The sequence below is a fragment of the Scardinius erythrophthalmus genome, assembly GCF_964197995.2.
Source record: "Scardinius erythrophthalmus genome assembly, chromosome: 19".
NCBI classification, from domain to species: Eukaryota; Metazoa; Chordata; class Actinopteri; order Cypriniformes; family Leuciscidae; genus Scardinius; species Scardinius erythrophthalmus.
Window position 1 is genome coordinate 27,783,366 of NC_138239.1, and position 22,654 is coordinate 27,806,019.

The window sequence follows — 22,654 nt, forward strand, 5'->3', positions numbered from 1 at the left end:
ATTCCAGTCTGACCTTCATATCATCAGAACTCTATTATACACTTGGCTATGTCACAAGTAGCTCATCCCTCATGTCTCATATCTCATGTGATAACCAAATATGAAATATTTGATGTAAGTTTTTGAATGGAATAAGGCGGAAGTCTGGTACAGATTTGGCATTACAAGGGCATTTCAATAAATAAGTTAACAAGACCTATCATGTGAGTACATGCATCTGTTTGACTGAACTATCTTGCCAGGTCAGATTGAGTTTTATACATGCGAAACTTGCCTTCAGACCATGCCACCTATTGGTCACACAACGTCAAACATCATGCAAAGTGGACTTATTGGTCAGATGTGCATGTGCATGACACCATCTGGAATACATTAACTTTAAGTTGTATGGATCCACTGTAATTAAAAATGTACCAGTGTTATTTGAATATTATTGAGATACTAATATAGTTTGTATTAATATTCTAGTTATATTTTAAGTTTTTATTTTTACCGATTTCATTTAAATTTTAGTTTGTGCTTTAGTATTTTTTATAGTTTATTTATTCATTTTTATTTTATATAAAGTAGATGTAAGGTTTTTTTTATGTTTTATTTTATTTCAGTTAAAGGTTATTTTATTTCAAGTAACGAAAATGTTTTTTTGAAATGGTTTTAGTTTCAATTTTAGATTACTACAATAACACTGAAATGTGGTTATCTCTGTCATTTGCACATTCAAGTTAAAATTTTTGGATGTTGGATTTTTGAGTCTTCAGATTTTGAATATTTTTTACTGGCCCTCATAATTGTTATAAATATGCCAATTTGAACAAGCTGGCATCCGTCACTGACCTGTAAGATGCATTCAAACCCCAGCATTGACCTTGAAGAATTGATTATTCTTAATCTCGCTTTAGGATCACTCAGACCACGCGGAGCCCAGTTTGTTTTTGATTGCTCCCTTTATCCCGAGGCTTGACGAGTGTGTGACTGTCATGTTGTTTTGAGGATCCTGTGGGCAAAAATATTGACCTTTCATATCGACTTGGGAAGCTGGAGAACATAGATAATTAATCTGCTACCCACCCAATGACACTCTTGAGCCTTGTTTCACCAATGCTCCCCATCAAACCACAGTCAGACAGCTGCTAGCTAACTCATTTTTGGAGCTCAAACAACAATATTTGTCACCCCAAGTGAGCATCTTGGGATTTGATGTAATAGTTATATTAACTGAAAGAGTTGCACCATTTGTGCTTTTGGGATGTGGCATTGTGGCATCACATAAGAACAAAAGGGCACTCATTATATTTTGGCAGAGATGTGTCTCCACAGGCTCTTGAAGACAGGCATGTTGGATAATGAGCGTCTGGTCATTTCAGAAGTGAAGTACCAGAGACATATTTCCAGAACAATGTCTTTATTTTTCTCCAGACTGCCCCCTGCTTAGTCTTCTCTTTGGATGAAAAGTCTTTAAAGCTCTGTAATTTCCCTCTGATCTAAGCTACTATTATGTCTCGGTTGGGGTCTTGGGGAGAGGTCTATTTCAGTGCATTATGGTCTGACAGCACAGTAAGATGTTAGGCATCAATTTTTATCTTGCCATCTGTTGTAGTCAAAATCGTTCAATCTTGATTGTTTGAGAACATTTTTCTTTTTCAATATCTTATCAGGGGACTATGGGTAATCAGCAACGCCAGTTGCAATGCACTCAAATGGATAGGAGACATTTGTCCCATGACTTCTTGTCTGGTAAGTTGGGCGAAATGTTTTAAAAAAAAAAAAAAAAATCAGCATTCCCATAATCATGGAAAACCTTTTGCATTTAAAAATTGCGATTTCTAGGCCCGGGAAACTTACTGTACACCATTCAAAAATTTGGGGCCAGTCAGACTTCAAATCAGTAAGCATACATTAAACTGATCAGAGGCATTTTACATTAAGGCTGTTCTTTTGAACTTTCTATTCCTCAAAGAATCCTGAGAAAAAAAAGTTCACCTTTTCCACAAAAATATTAAGCAGCAAAACTGTTTTCAACATTGATAATTAATAAGAAATGCAAATCTGCATATTAGAATGATTTCTTAAGGATCATGTGACACTGAAGACTGGAACAATGGTGCTGAAAATTTGCATCACATGAATAAATTATTTAAAAATGCAATAATATTTCACAATATTACTGTTTTACTCTATTTTAGATTTTTTTAAATGCAGCCTTGGTGAGCATAAGAGACTTCTTTCAAAATCATGAACAAATCTTGCTGACCTCAAACATTTGAATGGTAGTTTACATTAGTTATACTCAACTCTGAAGTATTTCACTGGCTAGAAATTGGTCTTTTGGAACACAATTCCTATTTTTTTTTTAAATAATTCCCTCCTTTATCAATCCTTATCAATTCAGCTTCAACCAGCTGAACAAGCCATAATATTGGTCAAAAAGTGGGGAAACCCCAATTTGTCTCAAATACCAATTCATTTTTTCCAATATACAATATAAAACTGTATTGTTTGGAAGTTATTCATGGCTTTATCTTTGAAACCTTGTCTCCCCAACCAGTGTCCGTTCAGTTCCCGTGGCAGAGAGCTGTTTTTCATAATGGCGTCCCTTATTATATCAAGTGAGTTTTGTTTCATACATTCTCATCTCCGCTATGACACTTCATGCACTTAATGTGATTTCCCATGTGTTCAGTTTTGCATCAGAATAAAGTTAGTCCACAAATGTAATCTAGTTGCACAGTCACCCTTGCTAAAATGTATTACATTAACCATAGGCCTTCCAACTTACCATTCAAAAGTTTGGGTTCTGTAATATATATATTTTTTAAATGTTTTTAAAGAAGTCTCTTATGCTCACCAAGTCTGCATACTGAAAACTACAGTAAAAACATTACTTTTGTGAAATATTAATTAAAAATTATTACTAAATATAGATAAAAAATGGTTTTCTATTTGAATATCATTTAAAATGTGATTTATTCCTGTGATGCAAACCTGAATTTTCAGCATTCATCTTCAGTGTGGTTCATGATCCTTCAGAAATCATTATTAATGAATTGATGAATACAAATTTATTTGAAATAGAAATCTTTTGTAACATTATAAATGTCTTTACTGTCACTTTTGAGCAATTTCAAGCATCCTTGCTGAATAAAAAAAAAAAAAGAATCGTACTGACCCGAAACCTTTGCACGGTAGTGTATAATTACTAATAATTCCACATAGTGTTCATTGACAAATGAATGTTTAAATGAATGTGATCTCCTTCAAATACATTTGAGAAAAAGAAAAAATATCAAAATCTTTATATCATTTTCATGCTTCCATTTGACAGAATCCAAACCAGGGAATTGATGTTGATGATTAATTATGTTTCAGTCATGAGCAGCAGACCACCTCGTGGGATCATCCAAAGATGAGCCAACTATTTCAGTCAATGGGTCTGTCCTTTCACCTGTCAATCAATGTCAAGTGTTTTGTCATTGTCTCTCTGTGTAGTTCACTACTTTATATAAGTACAAACTGTTCAGTATGCAGATTTCTCACATGATATATTGCTCAGTATTTGTTTGAAAAGAAAACTTTTCTAGTGAACTTTCCTAATTCACCGTAATGTTTTACGCTCTGTGCAGCTGACCTGAGTCATGTGCGTTTCTCCGCTTACCGCACGGCTATGAAGAGCCGCAGGCTACAGAAGGCCCTCTGCTGTGAGTGATACGATACCTTATCATTTATGTCTTATACTTATTACTTCACTAACAAAATCATGGTACTTCTGTGGGGGATTTTGCACCATTGCAATACCATATTTTTTGGGACATTTATCACTGCATTGCAAATCTCTGTCAGTGTGAACTCCCCTCTTCACTGCACACTCGAAATGACTGGAGGAAATACAAAGGGAAAAAACAGATTTCAAAAAACAGATTCAGTCTTTTGCTGAAAAAACAGCAAAAGACAAAGGCAATTTTAATCATGAAATCTTGATCTCTCTCTGCTAATTTTGTCAGGCACTATTAGGACGTTTACGGTACACTAACTACTGTATGAGTCTTTGATCTTCAAATCGCAGTAGGATTTTGGAAAGCATTAGAGCCGGCAGGCAACCTGCTGATAATGCAAGGCTGAAGCCAAGTCTGGACTCAGAGAAGGGCTACTCTCTGAGAAAACAAAGGACTTTTCTGGAAACTAGCATTAACACTCTCTCTTCAACATTAGCATCCTCATCCTAGACGCAAGTCTTTCACACATCTGTACTATCTTTGTCTACATTTCCTTCCTTTCATCCCCTCTTATCTCTCTCTTCTCTCCAAATGCTGAGATCAATAACTGCTTGACTTTAGTAGTTGTTATTCAGCTGCATTCACTATAGGGGGCTAGAAAAAAATACTACTGAAATAATAGCATGCATGGGGTGGCATATTTCATGATACAAGCCATAACCTCTGGTTATTGTCTCAGCTTTATTCTAGTTGTTATATTATTAACTATAGGGGGCTAGACAAAAATACTATTAAGTGCGAGGATGAGGTGACATTACTTCATAGTACTAGCCATAACCTCTGATTATTGTTTGAGCTTTAACTAAGTTGTTATATAGACGACTTAGGAGGCTAAACAGAACTACTATCCCAGACAGCAACATAGTGTCGGCCCAGATCCGGCCCATATCTGGTACGCGTTGAATCCAGATGTACCAGATGTACCAGATGTGCCCCAGATCTGGGCCCACACTATATTGTTGTCTGGGATATTAATAATGGCAAGCATGGACGGCCTATTAAATAGTATTAGCCATAAATTTGGGTCAGATATGGACAAACCCAACCGTTGGGTTACATTTTTAACCCAACGGTTGGATTTGTCCATATTTGACCCAAATTTGGGTTGAAACAACCAGAGTTTGTGACCATGGGATCCTTGTAAAAGAACGGCCAGCGTGAGACCCTGAGCGGCATTGGTATCTGATTAATTATTATACAAATGGTCAATAATTAATTGGCATTCCAACCTAATTTGAGGTTGAGATAAAATGGAGTCAGATAAAAGTTTAATTGGAATTAAACTACTTTCAGCCACTCTGAAAAGACAGAACGCACAGGTGACCTTCCCCCGCTCTATTGGAAACTCTATAAGGGCCGATTGGGCGGGCCTTACAATAACAAGCTGATCAGAAATAGCCTGCAGTCAGGTTGGTTGGCTAGTATTTTTGGTAAAAGACAGCAGCTGCGTTTTGCTTCATATCTTTGGATGTGGGAAATGTTGAGAAAGGGTAGTTGTTGAAACGTATAATTGGTTGCAAATCTGATGAATGCTGATAAGAAATATATTTTTTTTGCTGCCTTTTCACCAGGGAATTTTCATTACACGCCAACGGATGAGTTACGCTCTGGTGACTTTCATTAAAATACACTGAATGGAATTCATTGTGGACACAAAAATGAGTGGAGATGAAATCGTATGTGAATACCGTCTGTCTGTTTCAGTGGATCTTTTGGAGCTCAGCAGAGCCCAGAGCATCTTTGATCAGCACAAACTCACTCATAATGAGCAGCTACTGGAGATTCCAGGCATCGTGAACTGTCTCTGCGCAATCTACCACGAACTTCAGCAGGTGCATCCGAATCTGGTTAATGTCCCTCTGTGTGTGGATCTGTGTCTCAACTGGCTTCTAAAAGTCTATGACAGGTCGGTATGGGTCTTATCTTCAATAAACGTATTTAGTCACACTTCAAAATGTATGAATGTCGCATTAAATAACAAAATTTCTGCCATTTGTTAAGAGAAGGAAATAAAGTGATATTTATTTGAAAGAATGACAGCATTAGTAGACCTACACATAAGCATGAGTATTTTTTTCATAAAAGTTTATTTGGTTTTATGTTTAAAATAAAGGTAAAAAAAGTAAGACCTTGCAGTTGTGTCCATAGTTCTGAAAAAAAGCTTTCCTCTTGGTTTAATATTTTGTATCTAATAATGCAATGATATTTATAAATGTTTAAGTCTGACTAAATTGACCGAGTACACTTCAGTGCCACTGTAAATATTCTCAGAAAAAACAATAATCCCATGACCTTTTAACTATTGCAGATAATCACCTCCTTAATGGTGGCTCTCATACATTTTTGATTTTAATGTTTTATGTTAATTTCTTTTGCAGTCCTACAGCAATAATTGTATTTTTTGCCAAGAAGACAAGCTAACGCAAAACTGTTTAGTAAAGACATAACCACTACCTGTGGTTGTTACTCACCAAGATATTTACCAGACATTCAAAAGATAATACGTGTTATTTCTGTGGTACATCAATGTCTCTGTTTTCTGTTAATAGTGGAAGAAGCGGAAAAGTTCAAGTGCTGTCTATTAAGATCGGATTGTTTTCTCTTTCAAAAGGACCCATAAAGGACAAGTACAAATGCAAGTATTTTGATATTAAATATGTATTCTATTAGCCTAGAAATCTAGACGCACCCTAGCGGCAGCAAAATGTATTTTGCAGCCAGGGCAGTCTAGCAACTCTCCATTGACTTTCGAGCTGCAAAAACCTAAATTGGGTCAGGCCAATCACGTCGTGTATAGAGTAGGCGGGGCGGGTTTAACATAATGTTGACAGAGTTGCGACGGTTACCTGCCACTTGAAAACAAAGAATGGCGGCTGCTGCTGGCGAACATCTTTCGAATCGGCTTTGTCCGCGACTCTGGAGGACTTGGAGTTAGGTTTTTCTTTGAGAAAAGAGCATAGAACAGCACTTAAGTCATTCTTAAAAAAAGGAAGATGTGTTCGTCGTTTTGCCGGCCAGATATGGCAAAAGTTGAATCTATCAACTAGCTCCGCCTTTGGGAAAACGCTCTGGTTGGTTGAAGCGCTGTCCTATTGCGTGCAGAGTGAATTTGAAAGACAGCCGTTTATCCCGCCCCTCGGATTGAGCCGTGTCTATGGTGAGTTTCCAGACCTAACATCTTGATGTAGGTCTGGCTTGCCAGGCTAGTATTCTATATGTTTTGTTAATTCTCCATTTATAAATGAGATGAATTAAGTTATGTGTGAGACACCGGCTTCTTTCTTTCAAATTGGATAACAAATTGGACATAAATTGGATCTTATGTCTCAAACCTTACCCACTTACCCTCCTAGTCCGATAATGTGATGTTCTTTGAGTTTTGCTGGTGTTGTCCTCCACAGATCTGTTCGCTCAGGTGGCCAGCGCTGCAGGGATCTGTAACCAGAGGCAGCTGGCATTACTGCTACACAACGGCATCCGAATCCCACATCAGCTCGGGGAGGCGGCTGCGTTCGGAGGGAGTAACATGGAGCCCAGTGTCCGGAGCTGCTTTCAATATGTGGGTTAACACTGCCCGTCGGCTACAGGCCGAGATTATGAGATCTTTTTATATCAGTTGTTTTAATTCTCTTTTTATATCAGTTGTTAATCCTGGACAGCAATGAGATTGAATCGAGGTGAAATGGAGATTTGTGAGCCAGATTTTTCTCCTGAGAACCAGTTACTACTATCATAGTTTTATTAAAGTGCCCCTATTAGGCTGTTTTAAAGGTTCCTAATTTTGTTTTGGAGGTCTCCAACAATAGGTTTACATGCATCCAAGATAAAAAAAACCCACTATTTTTTCAATATATACATTGCAGCATCACCTCTTTTCTCACAGTGTCTGAAATGGTTCAATAAAGGATTCAGTCTCTCTAAACCCTTCCTTTCCGAGAGCCTCCTGTGATCTGATTGGTCAGATGGCTCAGTTTGTTGAGATTGGCCGCTTACAGGGAATTAAACGCCTATTACCATTTCTGAATTCAAGCTCTAGAGGCTTCCTTATGTCACGGGCGTGCAACAAGATGAACCCAAGCGCAGACAGTACACAATACAAACGGGATTTATTGATATAAAACAGAAAACAAAACCCACGAGGGGGCAAAACAACACAGGTAACGGGTGACTAGACTGACAAGGCTTAACTATATAAAGACAATAAACTTCACTAACAAAAACTCTAGACAAAGTATTCACAGCAACAACAATTCACAGATACACATTTCACAATGAACCGACAAAGGACAGCAAACACAAGGGGATTAAATAGGGACAAACTAATGAGGGAAACAGGTGAATATTAGGAGGAGATAATTACTAAATGAGGGTAACAAGGAGGGCGGGGCTGGGAAACGAGACAACACAAGCACATGGCCAAACTAATGACCAAGCGCTTGTACACAAAACATGGGTCTGTCATGATCCTGCCACAAGACTAGAGAACTACTAAAACACAAGGCAGAATCATGACAGAACCCCCCCCTTAAGGAGCGGCTACCAGACGCTCCTCAAGAGGACATTAAACACGAGACATGACCGACTGAGACAAAGACACAAACCAGCAAAACATGACGAACAACAACAGTGGCAAACAAGAATAAACGATAACAGGATTGGGGTGAAAAATAAGAAAAAACAAACAAGGAAGGGGAGGTGGGGGAAACACAGTGTCCTTGGGGAAAAGTCCGGGGTGGATAGGTGAACTGGGGGTCTTGGGTTCACGGGAAGGGGGCTTAGGACGAGGAATGCGGGATGACTGGGAACCATGAGGAGGGGTCCTGGAGGGAACAGTCCAGGGCTTAGTTGTGACAGGGGTGGCTGAGGAAACACACAGGGTCTTGGGAACAGGGGAAGTCACAACAGGGGCAGCAACAGGGGGAACAGGAGGAACAGGGGGTCTCTCCGCTGCCGACTTGGACACGGCGCTCTCCGCTGCAGCCTGGGGCACGGCGCTCTCCGCTGCAGCCTGGGGCACGGCGCTCTCCGCTGCAGCCTGGGGCACGGCGCTCTCCGCTGCAGCCTGGGGCACGGCGCTCTCCGCTGCAGCCTGGGGCACGGCGCTCTCCGCTGCAGCCTTGACAGGGGCCTCCAAGATCCGGACTAGGCTCTCGAGGTACTTAGATAAAGTATCAGCAGAAACAGACCGCAAAACCTCTTTGGCAGCTGAATCGGCCACGGACCTCTCTGCCGCACTCACCACAGTCTGTTTCCCCACTGCTGCAGCGGGTCCTGGGACAGCGCTCACGGCTGCAGCGGGCTCAGGACCAGGCAAGGACGACGGTTGGGAGGTTCCTCTCCTCCTCTTCCTTCTGGGCCGTGGTACCGAGGCTGTAGCTGGACTGGTGACTCTATGGAGTTCCACGGGAATTGGAACAGGCGCTGGGAAGACAGTCCCGGGAGGTGTAGACTCCGTCGATGAGGCCTCTGATGCGGACTCCCAGGACAGCCGTCTTCCCCGCTTGCCGCGAAGAGTAGCCACTTTGGGAGTAGTGGAGAAAACAGTCTGGTCCCCCAGCGTAGCCACGGCAAGAACACGACCCTCCGGGATCACGGGCACCATGCCAGGTGGAAGTGGGCTAGTGGCACTGGGCGGGTCTCTCCGTGACAGGTGGGCCACCATCTCCTGGAAAGGACGACAGACCAGCCTCTCCCGTTTAGCCAGAGGGGGGATATCATTAAGGCCCGCAATGAGGTAGCGATTAAGGAGGCTCTCAGGTAAAAATCACCTCCTCTCCTCCACGACCCGGACATACTCATTTAGAGATCGTTCTTCCTGGGGAGGAATTGGCAGTTTTCCCATCTTGGAGTCGGAGATGGCCTTGAGCCACCAATCCTCCAGAGGGTCCGCTGGAGACTGAAGGGACGAGGACAAACTGTCTGCTGGGTTCAGTTGTGGTCGGTTCATTCTGTCACGGGCGTGCAACAAGATGAACCCAAGCGCAGACAGTACACAATACAAACGGGATTTATTGATATAAAACAGAAAACAAAACCCACGAGGGGGCAAAACAACACAGGTAACGGGTGACTAGACTGACAAGGCTTAACTATATAAAGACAATAAACTTCACTAACAAAAACTCTAGACAAAGTATTCACAGCAACAACAATTCACAGATACACATTTCACAATGAACCGACAAAGGACAGCAAACACAAGGGGATTAAATAGGGACAAACTAATGAGGGAAACAGGTGAATATTAGGAGGAGATAATTACTAAATGAGGGTAACAAGGAGGGCGGGGCTGGGAAACGAGACAACACAAGCACATGGCCAAACTAATGACCAAGCGCTTGTACACAAAACATGGGTCTGTCATGATCCTGCCACAAGACTAGAGAACTACTAAAACACAAGGCAGAATCATGACACCTTAGCGCTTGATACACACAGTGATAGGAAAAGTAACGTTAACAGTTTTACTGTGTCAATAAAGACTAGACTTATGCAAATGTGTTACAAACCTATGTATGTTCATGCAGGAAGTAAGACTTGAATTACTGACGACTCATTTCAGGCTGTTCAGAATCTGTTCTTTCTTTTGGAAAACAATAACTCCATTTGCCTTGCACTTTGATCATTGAAACTTTGCAGACCTTTTACAGCTGCAGTAAATTACACACTACATGAAAGGCAATATCAGAAAAGCACAATGTGTATAGCATTTATTTATTTTATTTTTGTTTAATTTTTAGTAATTAGGTCATGTGCTTTTGCAATTTACTTCTTTTTCATTACATTCTGTAATGTATTTCTTAGTTTTGTTTTAGTATAACTGATTTAATTTACTTTTAATTCAGTTTTAGTTTAAGTTATGTTTTAGTTTTTAGTGCTTCAATTTAAACTTATTTCAGTCATCTAATTTCTTATCTTTTAGAAGTTTTTCCTTCTAATATTTGTATTTTATTTAAGCTTTGTCAATTAGCAAAAAATGTTTTAATACTTTTAGTTTTTGTTAATGAAAGAAAAACATTTTTTTCTGAAGAGATGTCAACAATGTTTCAAAATACTGTAAGTGCACTTGAAAAACAGAGATCTCAATATGAACTAAAATATTTCTTATCAATTTCTTCCGACGCCAAATGATCTCCATTTAGCCACATTTGTTTTAGGCTTAAATGGGATGCCTATAACCAGTGAATAAGTGCTAAGAAAGCAAACATATTCTCAGTATAAATCTGTGTTTCTCTGGGTGATGTCCATAATTTGGTCAAATTTATTCTGTTGAACCTCATTATATAAACAGAGAGAGAGAAAAAAAATGATTTACTGAGGTAGTAAAAAAAACGCATGCATCTTTAACAAAAAGGTGTATTAATGCAAATCAAATGAACGATATTCTATATGATACATAATTCAGGTGTGTGGGACATTACATATTCCTAAAGGGAGCTGCTGAACGGATGCTCAGACTTGTTTATGTGGGTATAGGGGCTCATCATTACACATCAGTGAGTTTTGACATATAAATAAATGATGAGCTCTGTTATAAGAGTGGCAGGCGTGCCCGGGGATTTACACCGCCACTTTCAGACGGTTAGCGGTCGGTGTGACAGCTGATGCACAAGCTGCTGAGAGATATTTAAATGAAATCCACTTGATTTGTGTGCATGCATTCCCATAATATCACATGATGGTGTGCTTTATGATGTGAACCACATCCGCTGGTATAATGGAGTATTTATAAATCCGTTCAGCTCTCCTGAAAGCCACCCTGGACGGGGCCTCCAATACTTCACTCTTTTACTCGAGTCACAGTGGAGCTCTTTTCATTTAATGTTCCATGCAATGCAAGACTCTTGATAGTCTTGCCTTAACTGGCCTGCTGTAATTGATTCATAACAGTCGTAGCAGTTTTAATGCCATGGGGGAGACACAAATGACCACAATTGGCCCCATTTGCTTCACTTCAAAATTACTAATGGATCCCATGCCCACGGGCTAATAAGGTTGTGATGGGATATTATAGGTTTTGGGTTGTAGATGAATGCGCTTCTGAAATGATAAATAGACCATCGGAGTGCTTTTAGACTCAGACAGCTCCATTATGCAGTGCATTGCAGTAATGAATGAGGGGTTTGTGTGTGCTGGTGGGTTTCAGGTGGGCCGTGATGATGTCATCGAGCTGCAACAGTTCGTGGACTGGATGCATCTGGAGCCGCAGTCCATGGTGTGGTTGCCTGTACTTCACAGAGTCGCCGCCGCAGAAACGGCCAAACACCAGGCCAGATGTAACATCTGTAAAGAGTGTCCCATGGTGGGCTTCAGGTAAAACAAAAGTGAATAATGGTGAAATTTGTTTTAGGGTGGAAGTGCGGAGTTGTGCCACTGCTGTGGACTATAGGGTTGGAAACTTTCTTTTTCTTCTTGAGCAAAAGAGGTGCATAACCTTCAGATAATGTTGTTCGTCCACATCAGAAGGTCAAACTAAATATTATTTTAGCTACACTCTAAAAAATGCTGGGTTGTTTCAACCCAAATTTGGGTCGAATATGGACAAACCCAGCCATTGGGTTACATTTTTAAATGACATTTTTTACCCAACGGTTGGGTTTGTCCATATTTGACCCAAATGTGGGTTAAAATAACCCTGCATGTTTTAGAGTGTATATATTATATATTACTATTATTTTTACTCTTTTTTTTAAATGACAATCTTTATGGAAATGGAACAGTTTAAAACCCTGATATTTATGATTTCGTTATTTTTAGCATTAAACAATAAATAAACATGACAATTAAATAAAATAAACATTATTAAAATAAATAATATAAAAATGTAATAATAATGATATGAAGCATAATTGGCAACATGGTTGCACTTTTTCTCCCTCAAATGAGCTGTCATGCATATCATATCTAACAGTTCTCATCCTAAAAAACCTGAGATTTGTGCTTTTATTGTTGTAAAAAGCAATGGTTCACCAGCAACAAGTCAAGTCACATGTATTTATAATACTATACAATACAGATTGTTTCAGAGAAGCTTTACAGTAAACAGGAAAGTAAAAGTATTAATGTTGCATAATTCTTCAATTATGAAACAAATTCAATTTCAGCTGTATGAGCAGCTCTACAAAAGACAATAGTGTCATTTATACAGCTAAATTTAGTTCATTGTTGATTCGATTTATTTTAATAGCAGTGGCAACGTTGCAAAGTTAATCAGTTATGAAACAAAATCATTTCTCTCTCCAACGCAGCTCTACAGAAGACAATACTATCATTATTCAGCTCAAGTCTGTTCATTTCAGTAAGACAATAGTGTTACAATCCAAGCCACTTCAGGTCAAGTTTTGTTCTTGTCTGATAGTGTCAGTCAAGAGGCACTGATGGCATATCTGAATAATCTTAACAAAACATTTTTTTTAGGGGGGATTCATCCCCCTATCTCGTCGTCTCAACGCCATAAAACTAATCTCACATCTGAATGATTGGGCCAGTGCGTCCTCAAGAAAGTTTATCATTTTTGATTTTTTTTTAAAAGTCTTGTCAGTTTAAGCCATTCAAACTTAAAAATGGTGCAAAAGAGAACTAAATGCGATACTGTTTACCATTATGAAGTGTACTGCAGAAAGACTGGTATCATTATACCAATACCATGGTACCCATTTAAGCTATTTTGACTCACTGGATGCCTAATTTAAAGAGGCACTAGGCAATGGTCTCTTGCTACACATTGTCCCTGAGAGCTAAACCGCCTGAGGATGAAATCCTCGAACCGCCCCTGGCTATAACAGATTATATTAACAGTGTGGAACATCTGTTTGTCCTTTAGGTATCGAAGTCTAAAGCATTTCAACTACAACATGTGTCAGATGTGTTTTTTCTCGGGAAGGATTACCAAGGACCATCATCTCAGCTATCCCATGGTGGAGTACTGCACCCCTGTGAGCATCTCGATCTCTTTCGGCTTTTATTTCAACAAAAAAAGATAAAACGATGGTTGTGTTTTTAAATGGTTCACTGTGGACAAAAAATTAGGGGTGGTAAAAGGGTGGGTGTTGCACAACCCTGAATTTTGGAAAGTTTTTTTTAAATTTTTTTATTAAATATGTATTTCTAAATGTGTTTTTATTGTTATTTTCTCATAAATTTATATATATATATATATATATATACAGGGTGGGCCATTTGTATGGATACACCGTAATAACATGGGAATGGTTGGTGATACATTAGTCCTGTTTGTGGCACATTAGTATATGTGAGGGGGCAAACTCCTCAAGATGGGTGGTGACCATGGTGGCCATTTAGAAATCGGCCATCTTGGATACAACTTTTGTTCTCCCACTCTTCACACACTGATAGCAACGCCGCAGGAGAAATGCCAGCACAGGCATCCAGTATCCGTACTTTCAGGTGTTGCAAATCTTGTATCTTCACACCATAGACAATTGCCTTCAGATGACCCCAAAGATAAAAGTCTAACGGGGTCAGATCGGGAGACCTTGGGGGTCATTCAGTGTGTGAAGAGTGGGAGAACAGGGTTGCATTGACAATCCAACACAATGGGCAGCACATTGAACACATTTTATAAGTGGTCAGAAACTTGTAAATAACTCATGAACGAACAAAGTTATGTTGAAACCAAGCACACCATTGTTTTTCTTGTGACATTACCAATAAGTTTGATGTGTCACATGGCCCTCTTCCTATTGAAAAAACAAAAGTTGTATCCAAGATGGCCGACTTCTAAATGGCCACCATGGTCACCACCCATCTTGAGGAGTTTGCCCCCTCACATATACTAATGTGCCACAAACAGGACTTTAATATCACCAAACATTCCCATGTTATTACGGTGTATCCATATAAATGGCCCACCCTGTATATATATATATATATATATATATATACGTATGTATATGGTAACAATGTTTTGATGGTCCCTTTTGAACATTCTACTAACTATAAGTAACTTTGCAACTACAACAACAACTTATTCTAACCCTAACCCTACCAATCTACTACTACTCAACTAATACTCTAATGAGAGTTAGTAGACATGTAGGTGCAACGTTACTTATAGTGAACAGACTGTATTAAAGGGACCATCAAAATAAAGTGAAACCATATATATTATATTCATTTGTATATATATACTTATGTACGGCCTCCCCTGTCTAGGGTAGAGGAGAAGGAACAGTTGTAAATATAAAAATTAAAGGATTTAAGTTAACTAAACATAAACTATAACTACAGTAAACTTGTATAGTTTCTAAACACAAAATAAAGATGCAAACAAAAGGCATAGAACTAGATAAATTCCTCTGTAACTCAATATAAACAGGAGAAAAAGAGGTACAAAATAAATTGTGGCCATATCCCTACAGCTTCCTTAAATTAATATATAATCACTCCATAAATAATGAAACACAAGAAAATACAACCTGCCCTGCACTAAGGGAATACAAGTACAAAAATCCATTAACAATCAGTGCACCAGAACCTCCCCTACAATAATCTCACACACAACTTATTATGTGGTACACGAAAACAAATAAGCAAATGTCTGAAACAGGAGAGAGCAAGAGAGATGGAGGGGAAACTCCATATATATATATGTATATACTGTATACATATATGTATGTATGTATGTATGTATGTATGTAGTAGTCAACATTTAAAGTGGATCAAAAAAGTATATCAAAGTTGTCATTAGACAAAAACGGGTATTGTTCAAAATTCATGTATAACCTTGACAAAAAGTTTTGATCCACTTCAAATGTTGACTACTGTATATTACACACTCACACACACACACACACACACACACACACACACACACACACACACACACACAAACACACAAACACACACACACACACACACACACACACACACACACACACACACACACACACACACACACACACACACACACACACACATAAATATATAACTTTTTAAACAGTTTTCATTAATATTTTTGTATTCTTATTTTTATTTTTTATTTTCCTTCTGATTTGTCCAAAACCTGAACACACTCCATCCAGTCAGACTCTGTCACTGTAAATCTTCATGCACAACAGAGCATTTCCCTACATCCTCTCTGTTACAGACGACCTCTGGAGAAGATGTGCGTGACTTCACCAAGGTGCTGAAAAACAAGTTCCGCTCAAAGAAGTACTTCACCAAACACCCTCGCCTCGGCTACCTGCCCGTGCAGACCATCCTCGAGGAAGAGCATTTGGAGACGTGAGTTTTCCTAGTGGAAATATTCAACCTTATTGAGATCTCCAGATTTTTAATCAGTTTATGATTCTTGTTTAAACAGTGTAGCAATATCATCCTTCCTGGTAATTTGACTATGACTAGAAGATGCCATTTCTCTTGTCTATTGAAGTAATGACTTCCTGTCATCACTCAGCCTCATGGGAAACACGCTTGTTTTTCTGAGTTCCTGAATTACTAAAGGTCTATTTATGTGCTATTTTTGTGCTGGAACAAATTAAAGACCGTTCATGAATGTAATTCCAATGCTGCCACTTTAACATCAACACACAAAATGCTGCCTCCCTCTCCTGGATGTAAATTTAATTACAAAAGCAATCAGGTGTCTGTTTAGTGTGATCGTGGGGGAAATGAAGAGACAGGACATTTATCATGTTCACGGCAGCCTTTAATATGGAAGTAAACCAGCTGTTCACACTGGCTGTTGTAATGTCAGACCACAGAGACAATCGTACCAGTTTTAAGTTCATTGTTATTATTTGTGTTCTTATTCAATATATGAGATACTGAGTGACTGCATTTGAGTGTTTTGTCAAATACTGCCACTTTTGTCTCTCTAAAAAGATTTCAACATTTCAACTTTTAAAACTCTAAAATTTGTAATTAAATTTACTTTCATAATTTATTTTTGTATAATGTATTTTTTTATGTTTTGCAATACTTTTATTGACCCAGACCAAAAGCTTTAGATATGTATAGAAGATATATATATATATCGTCGGCATCCTTCAAGAGACGATGGTGTAGCTTCCCTTTTTTTTTTCTATCTGCACCTTCGCGAGTGGCTGTAGTAGCTACAGAGCCCGACTCTGGAATAACAATCTCTGCTGCTGTTTCTGTTTTTTATACGTTTTAGTCATTTGTATTATTTTTTAAATAGCTTTTTAGTTGTATAGTTTTTTGTTAATTATTATTTCAGTTATATATATATATATATATATATATATATATATATATATATATATATATATATATATATATATATATACACACACACACATACACACACACATATATATATATATATATATATATATATATATATATATATATATATACACACATACACACATAGGCGCCGATTTATGTTTTCCTCCGTGGGTGCTCATGGGCGCAAGCCCTTTAAAAAAAAAAAAAAAAAGTAGTCAAAAAATTTTTGCATTTCAGAACCTCAGGAAATGGACAGCGGCCGACACGAACACACACACCTATTTAGCCTACTTGATAATACAGCCGTAAAGTAATCTTTCAAGGACAGCGCCACTTCTCACAAATACAGACAGGATTGGAGGTTAACTGACACGTAACCGCGATCAGCTTCGTGTGAAATTTACAAAATGTAACAGTGTTAAATTTGACAAATACTGTTCGATAGAACTGCTTGGTTTGTTACTACAGTAACAGTTATCTGCGTGCTTCCTCAGCGATGAAGTTCCACATTTGTGGCTATCCAACACGAAAATGCATGCAGCAAAGCCTTTCCCAACATTGTTTTCTTCAGTTTTGTCGACAACTTTACTATCTCCACTAGCTATTCTCTTCTTCAACTCCTCAGACAGCATCCATCTCGATGACTGTAAGCAGATCGCGCGCGCGGTTATGATGACTTTTTAAAAGTGAAAGTATAGAGACTCCTGAGAGGGCGTGGGCACAAATAAACTGATGTGGATTTTAAATTATTTTATTTACTTGAAATACAGGCATATTTTTGTAGATGTGTTCCTTAAAATGTGCATATATGTTTACGTTTGTACGTGATTTTTTAAACCCGTGTTTAGACCCGTGTCCGACCCGCACCCGTTTGAGCAAAATTTTTGTTGACTCACCATTGCGGTTAATTCTTCAAGAGGATATACTGACTGGGAGCAACGTGTCTCTGCGTACAGAGCGGGGTCACTAAATAGGCGTTTTCATCCGAGAAACACTTCACATAGCACCAACTGCAATGTTTAATGGCAGTCTGACACACGTGGGTGCTCGGTATTTTCCGTGGGTGCTCAATATTTTCCGTGGGTGCTCGAGCCCCGGAGCACCCACGGTATCGGCGCCTATGCATACACACACACATATATATTATATATATATATATATATATATATATATATATATATATATATATATATATATATATATATAGATAGATATGCATATATATGCAATATGGGGCGCCGTTTGTAAAGCCTCTAAAAGCCACCTATGTCAAAAATTAGATAATAATATTGAGTGAATGCTCTCCACACATAGTATACATTAATCAAATACTTTCACTTCAAACCCTCTAAATCCTAAATCCCAGCCTCAGCCCATTCAGAAATGCCGGTACTTATAAACTTATACATAGGAGCCTGATAAAAATGTTAATATTAAAGGTCCCGTTGCATGCGATTCCATGTTTCAAACTTTAGTTAGTGTGTAATGTTGCTGTTAGAGCATAAATAATATCTGTAAAATTATAAAGCTCAAAGTTCAATGCCAAGCGAGATATTTTATTTAACAGAAGTTGACTACAAAAAACGGCTCGATTGGACTACACCCCTCTACATCCTGCATTAGTGACATCACCAGAACCGTTTCTTGACTAACCTCCGCCCACAGGAATGCTCCCTCAACTCTACTGGCTAACGTTACTTGCACACTTCTTATAACTTAGGCTACTGTGTTTACTCAGCTCTTACGGTGATTTTCTGAAGTAAAACTGACGCTTCATCTTTTGTGTGATGTACAATAAACTTTATTAAACTCATCAGTACATGTTTGATCATCATTCAGACAGCAGACTTGTAGGCTATTATTAATAAATAATGGATACATAGCCTACAAGCAGATGACAAATACGTTATAATAACCGTAATTAAACTACTAAACCATACCTGTTTCATCTCTATACAGCAATCTGACTCTGTAGGCATTATTGTCCGACTCGAAATGAACGCCGTTACTGAGAGTTTCTGATATTATCATCATTCCGTGAGATGAATTTGTCCTGACAGACTGAGCGCGAGCTCATGAAGCTCCGCCCCCTGTGTCGTCCAGCAGCAGCTCATTTGCATTTAAAGGGGACATACTGAAACGGCTCGTTTTTCTGAGCCCCAAAAAATGTCAATTTAAACATGCTGTAAAAAATGATCTGTTGGGTATTTTGAGCTCAAACTTCACATACACACTCTGGGGACATCAGAGACTTATTTTACATCTTGTGAAAAGGGGCATAGAACGGGACCTTTAAACAAAAACTTAGAGGCTTAGAGGCATCTTAAGTCTTCATATATATATATATATATATATATATATATATATATATATATATATATATATATATATATATATATATATATATATATATATATATATATATATATATTACACTCACACACACACACACACACACACACACACACACACACACACACACACACACACACACACACATATTTATTTTATTTTGAAAATGATCATTATCCCTCAGTTAAGGTTCATTTCCACCACAATCAACAATTTTGCCATTAACAAAGTTCTTTAAAAATTAGCGTAGCCTACTTGTTTATCTGTTCAATACAGGCAGCATTTGAGATGTTTTGCAAATTGTATTAATTAATTTATTCAAACAAAATTAGATTTATTTCTTGTGATGGATATACACTGTTGGCCTCTTTTAAGTAGTGCACGTGTGTTTTGAGGGCGTTCATTTTTTAAGTTGAAATGCCAGCGTGTGATTAACGCTCCGCAGGGCTTCTTGTTAACAGCTATGATATTTGCTTACTCTGCTGTCTGTGTTTTATTGCAGCCCAGTTGCATTTCTAAGCATATGTCCAGAGGAGTACGAGTGAGTATCTACAGCCTCTCCTCTCGTTCTGTGACCTTGTTTGAATCTCTTCTACTTCTTCATCCACTTCAGAACAATGAAATGACCTCAGGGAATTCAAGCTGTGTATTTGCTCTTAGTATGCAGTGGCCACAATTAAAATGTAGAAATGTTTTTATTACGTACAAAATATCAAACCACTTTGCAGCTTTTCTCAAATGCTGCACTGATTTTGCTGAAACGCTCAAAAGCTTTTCTCATTTTCCAGTGAGTTTTAGTGGATGCATAAAGTTCAAGCTTAAAAAGGTGTGTTTATATTATTTTTCTTTTAAATAAATAATATTTTAAACAATGCAATGGCATTCAGAGGTTTTAAGTGTGTGTCTGGATTCATGTTGACACACTATAGATGCTGAAAAAGAGTATTCACAGAGCAGGAAAGGTTTACTTAATTGGCAACATTGAAAAGGTTTCCATTGCAGTCTGCATCCTCTAATGAACAGGCTTTAATATAAAGCACCTCCTTTTCTCATCCCATCACAAGTGTCCAAGGACTGCTTAAAACGTTGTGCTTTAAGCCAAAATGTTTTGCCTGTTTCCTTAACAAGCTGTTTTGCTGACTGTTTGACAGCCGCAAATAAAAAAAAAAGATTCCTCAGATATTTCCCCATTATTTTACAGTTGGATACCTGCATCACAGGGAACTTTCTTTCACACATCTGTCCACTTTCAGGTCGACACAGAGAGATGGAGAATCTAGTGCCATCTTCCCTGTACCAGAAGCTCACCTGTCAACAGGAAAAATGTGAGTCGCACCTGATAGTTTCGCTCATGTGCACACTCACTGTGACACCTGAACTAACAGACTGATGAGTGATCATTTGATTTGACCTCACTGTGACCAGCACAAATAAATCTGTTTCATCCATCAGGACTAATTAAACTAATACAGGGCACATAATGGCAGTGTTTAATCATAGTGATCCTGAGAATAATTATGCAAAATTTGTAGAAGCATTGTGTTATTTTAGTATCAGTGATATACTACTGCAGTTTTATTTTTATTCATTTTTTCTTTATATTTTCTGTTCTGTTTTTGGTTGTCATTTTAATTCATTTTTTTAATTCATTTTTTTAACTCATTCATAAAAAATTGTCTAAATAGGTTTTTTTTATTATTAATTTTGTATTTTTAGTATGTAAAAAACGAACTTAATGAAAATGAGAAATGTTGCCTTGACAAATAGCTGAAATAAAAGACGTTTAATGTTTTAATATTTTATTTTATTTCAGTTAAAGTGTATTTCAAGTGAAAAGTTGTTTTATGAATTTAGTTTTGGCTTTAGTTAACTATAATATCCCTGTTTTGCTGTTAATTGCTTAATTACATGGACAGATTTTAAGCAATTATTTGATCGTTGACCTTTCATTAATTTGGCTTTATTATACACAATATTTCTTTTAATTTGTTGTCAGTCCCCATGCCACTGATTAATCACCACACAAGTAATTTTTCTGCATAAATATTTAATAAATAAATATGTTCCCGTAAACTTAATCTCTATAAACTTAAATTACAGAAAAATGTGCTAAACCATTTGGCTTTAAGTCAAATTTAAATGTGTCTCAGTTTATAAAGCTAATCTGTTTTAGGCAATAAAGGTTTCTTGGAATCCTTACCCATACATATGATAAATAAAAATATCAAAGCTTTCCTTTGAGAACATATAATTAAGTACACATAATCTGTGATGCAAAATGCAATATTATCCGAAAAAAGATCCGTGTCACCATGGTCATCTTTAATGGCAGGAGTGAAGAGCACATCCACACTCAGCTTCACGATGGACCAGCTACATGTTCTCATCAGAGCACAGTCGATTCTGAGATGATGATGAATGAGCTGGAACGTTCTCTGCAGTCTGGAGGCGGACAGGTACCACTGATGTGTTTCTGATGCCTCTGCTGGCCTGATGCCTTATGAATGCAAGCAAAACAACTTCATCCCCTGGTTTCACAGACAAGATTTAAAGGGATAGTTCACCCAACAATTTAAATTATACCATGATTTACTCACCCTTAAGCCATCTAAGGTGTATTGTGATTTTTGTGTATTTTCTTTCAGATGAACACAATCAGAGTTTTATTTAAAAAATATCCTGGCTCTTCCAAGCTTTATAATGGTAGTGAATGAGGCAGGGGGGGAATTTGAAGCCCCAAAAAATGCATCCATCCATCATAAAAAATAATCCATATGGCTCCAGGAGGTTAATAAAGGCCTTCTGAAGCAAAGCGATAGGTTTTTGTAAGAAAAATATCAATATTTATATATATATATATTTAGCTCTAATAACTATAGCTCCGTACACAGCGTTTTACAGTGAAAGAGTAACCCTTGACATGACGCAATGACGAACGCGGAAGCGCAGAGGATAGAGCAAAACAAAACACCGGTCACGAATTATAAGTCTAAAACGAGAAATTTAAAGAGAAATGTCGGAGGATTTCGATATAAGAGAAGAGGAGCTTGAGTTTGTTGCACAGCCCTGTTTGTTTAAACCGCAAGAGGCGTCCAGGCTACTCCTACATCATACATCATACATCGCGTCAGGGGTTACTCTTGTGGCGCTAGTCGACTTGCACAGTATGCGTATGGTCATCTGCCGGAAGCTAGTTATCATAGCTAATAATTTTAGCTAATGATTTTTTTTCTTACACAGACGTATCGCTTCGCTTCAGAAGGCATTTACTAACCCCCTGGAGTACTTTAAAGGTGCACTAAGTGATGTTGGGTGACAAG

At 38.0% G+C, this 22,654-nt stretch overlaps 1 protein-coding gene across 1 annotated transcript; it reads left to right on the forward strand.

Annotated features, from left to right (window-relative positions):
* Positions 1-2,584: 2,584 nt before the first annotated feature.
* Positions 2,585-21,811, forward strand: LOC308679961 (dystrophin-related protein 2-like; the record flags this gene model as incomplete). Its single annotated transcript, XM_081347837.1, has 10 exons — positions 2,585-2,606; positions 3,621-3,695; positions 5,475-5,676; positions 6,320-6,405; positions 7,172-7,329; positions 11,917-12,083; positions 13,594-13,705; positions 15,880-16,016; positions 20,588-20,659; positions 21,667-21,811. 10 exons carry the CDS (start codon positions 2,585-2,587, stop codon positions 21,809-21,811), a joined length of 1,176 nt encoding a protein of 391 aa, XP_081203963.1.
* Between the last annotated feature and the right edge of the window lie 843 nt (positions 21,812-22,654).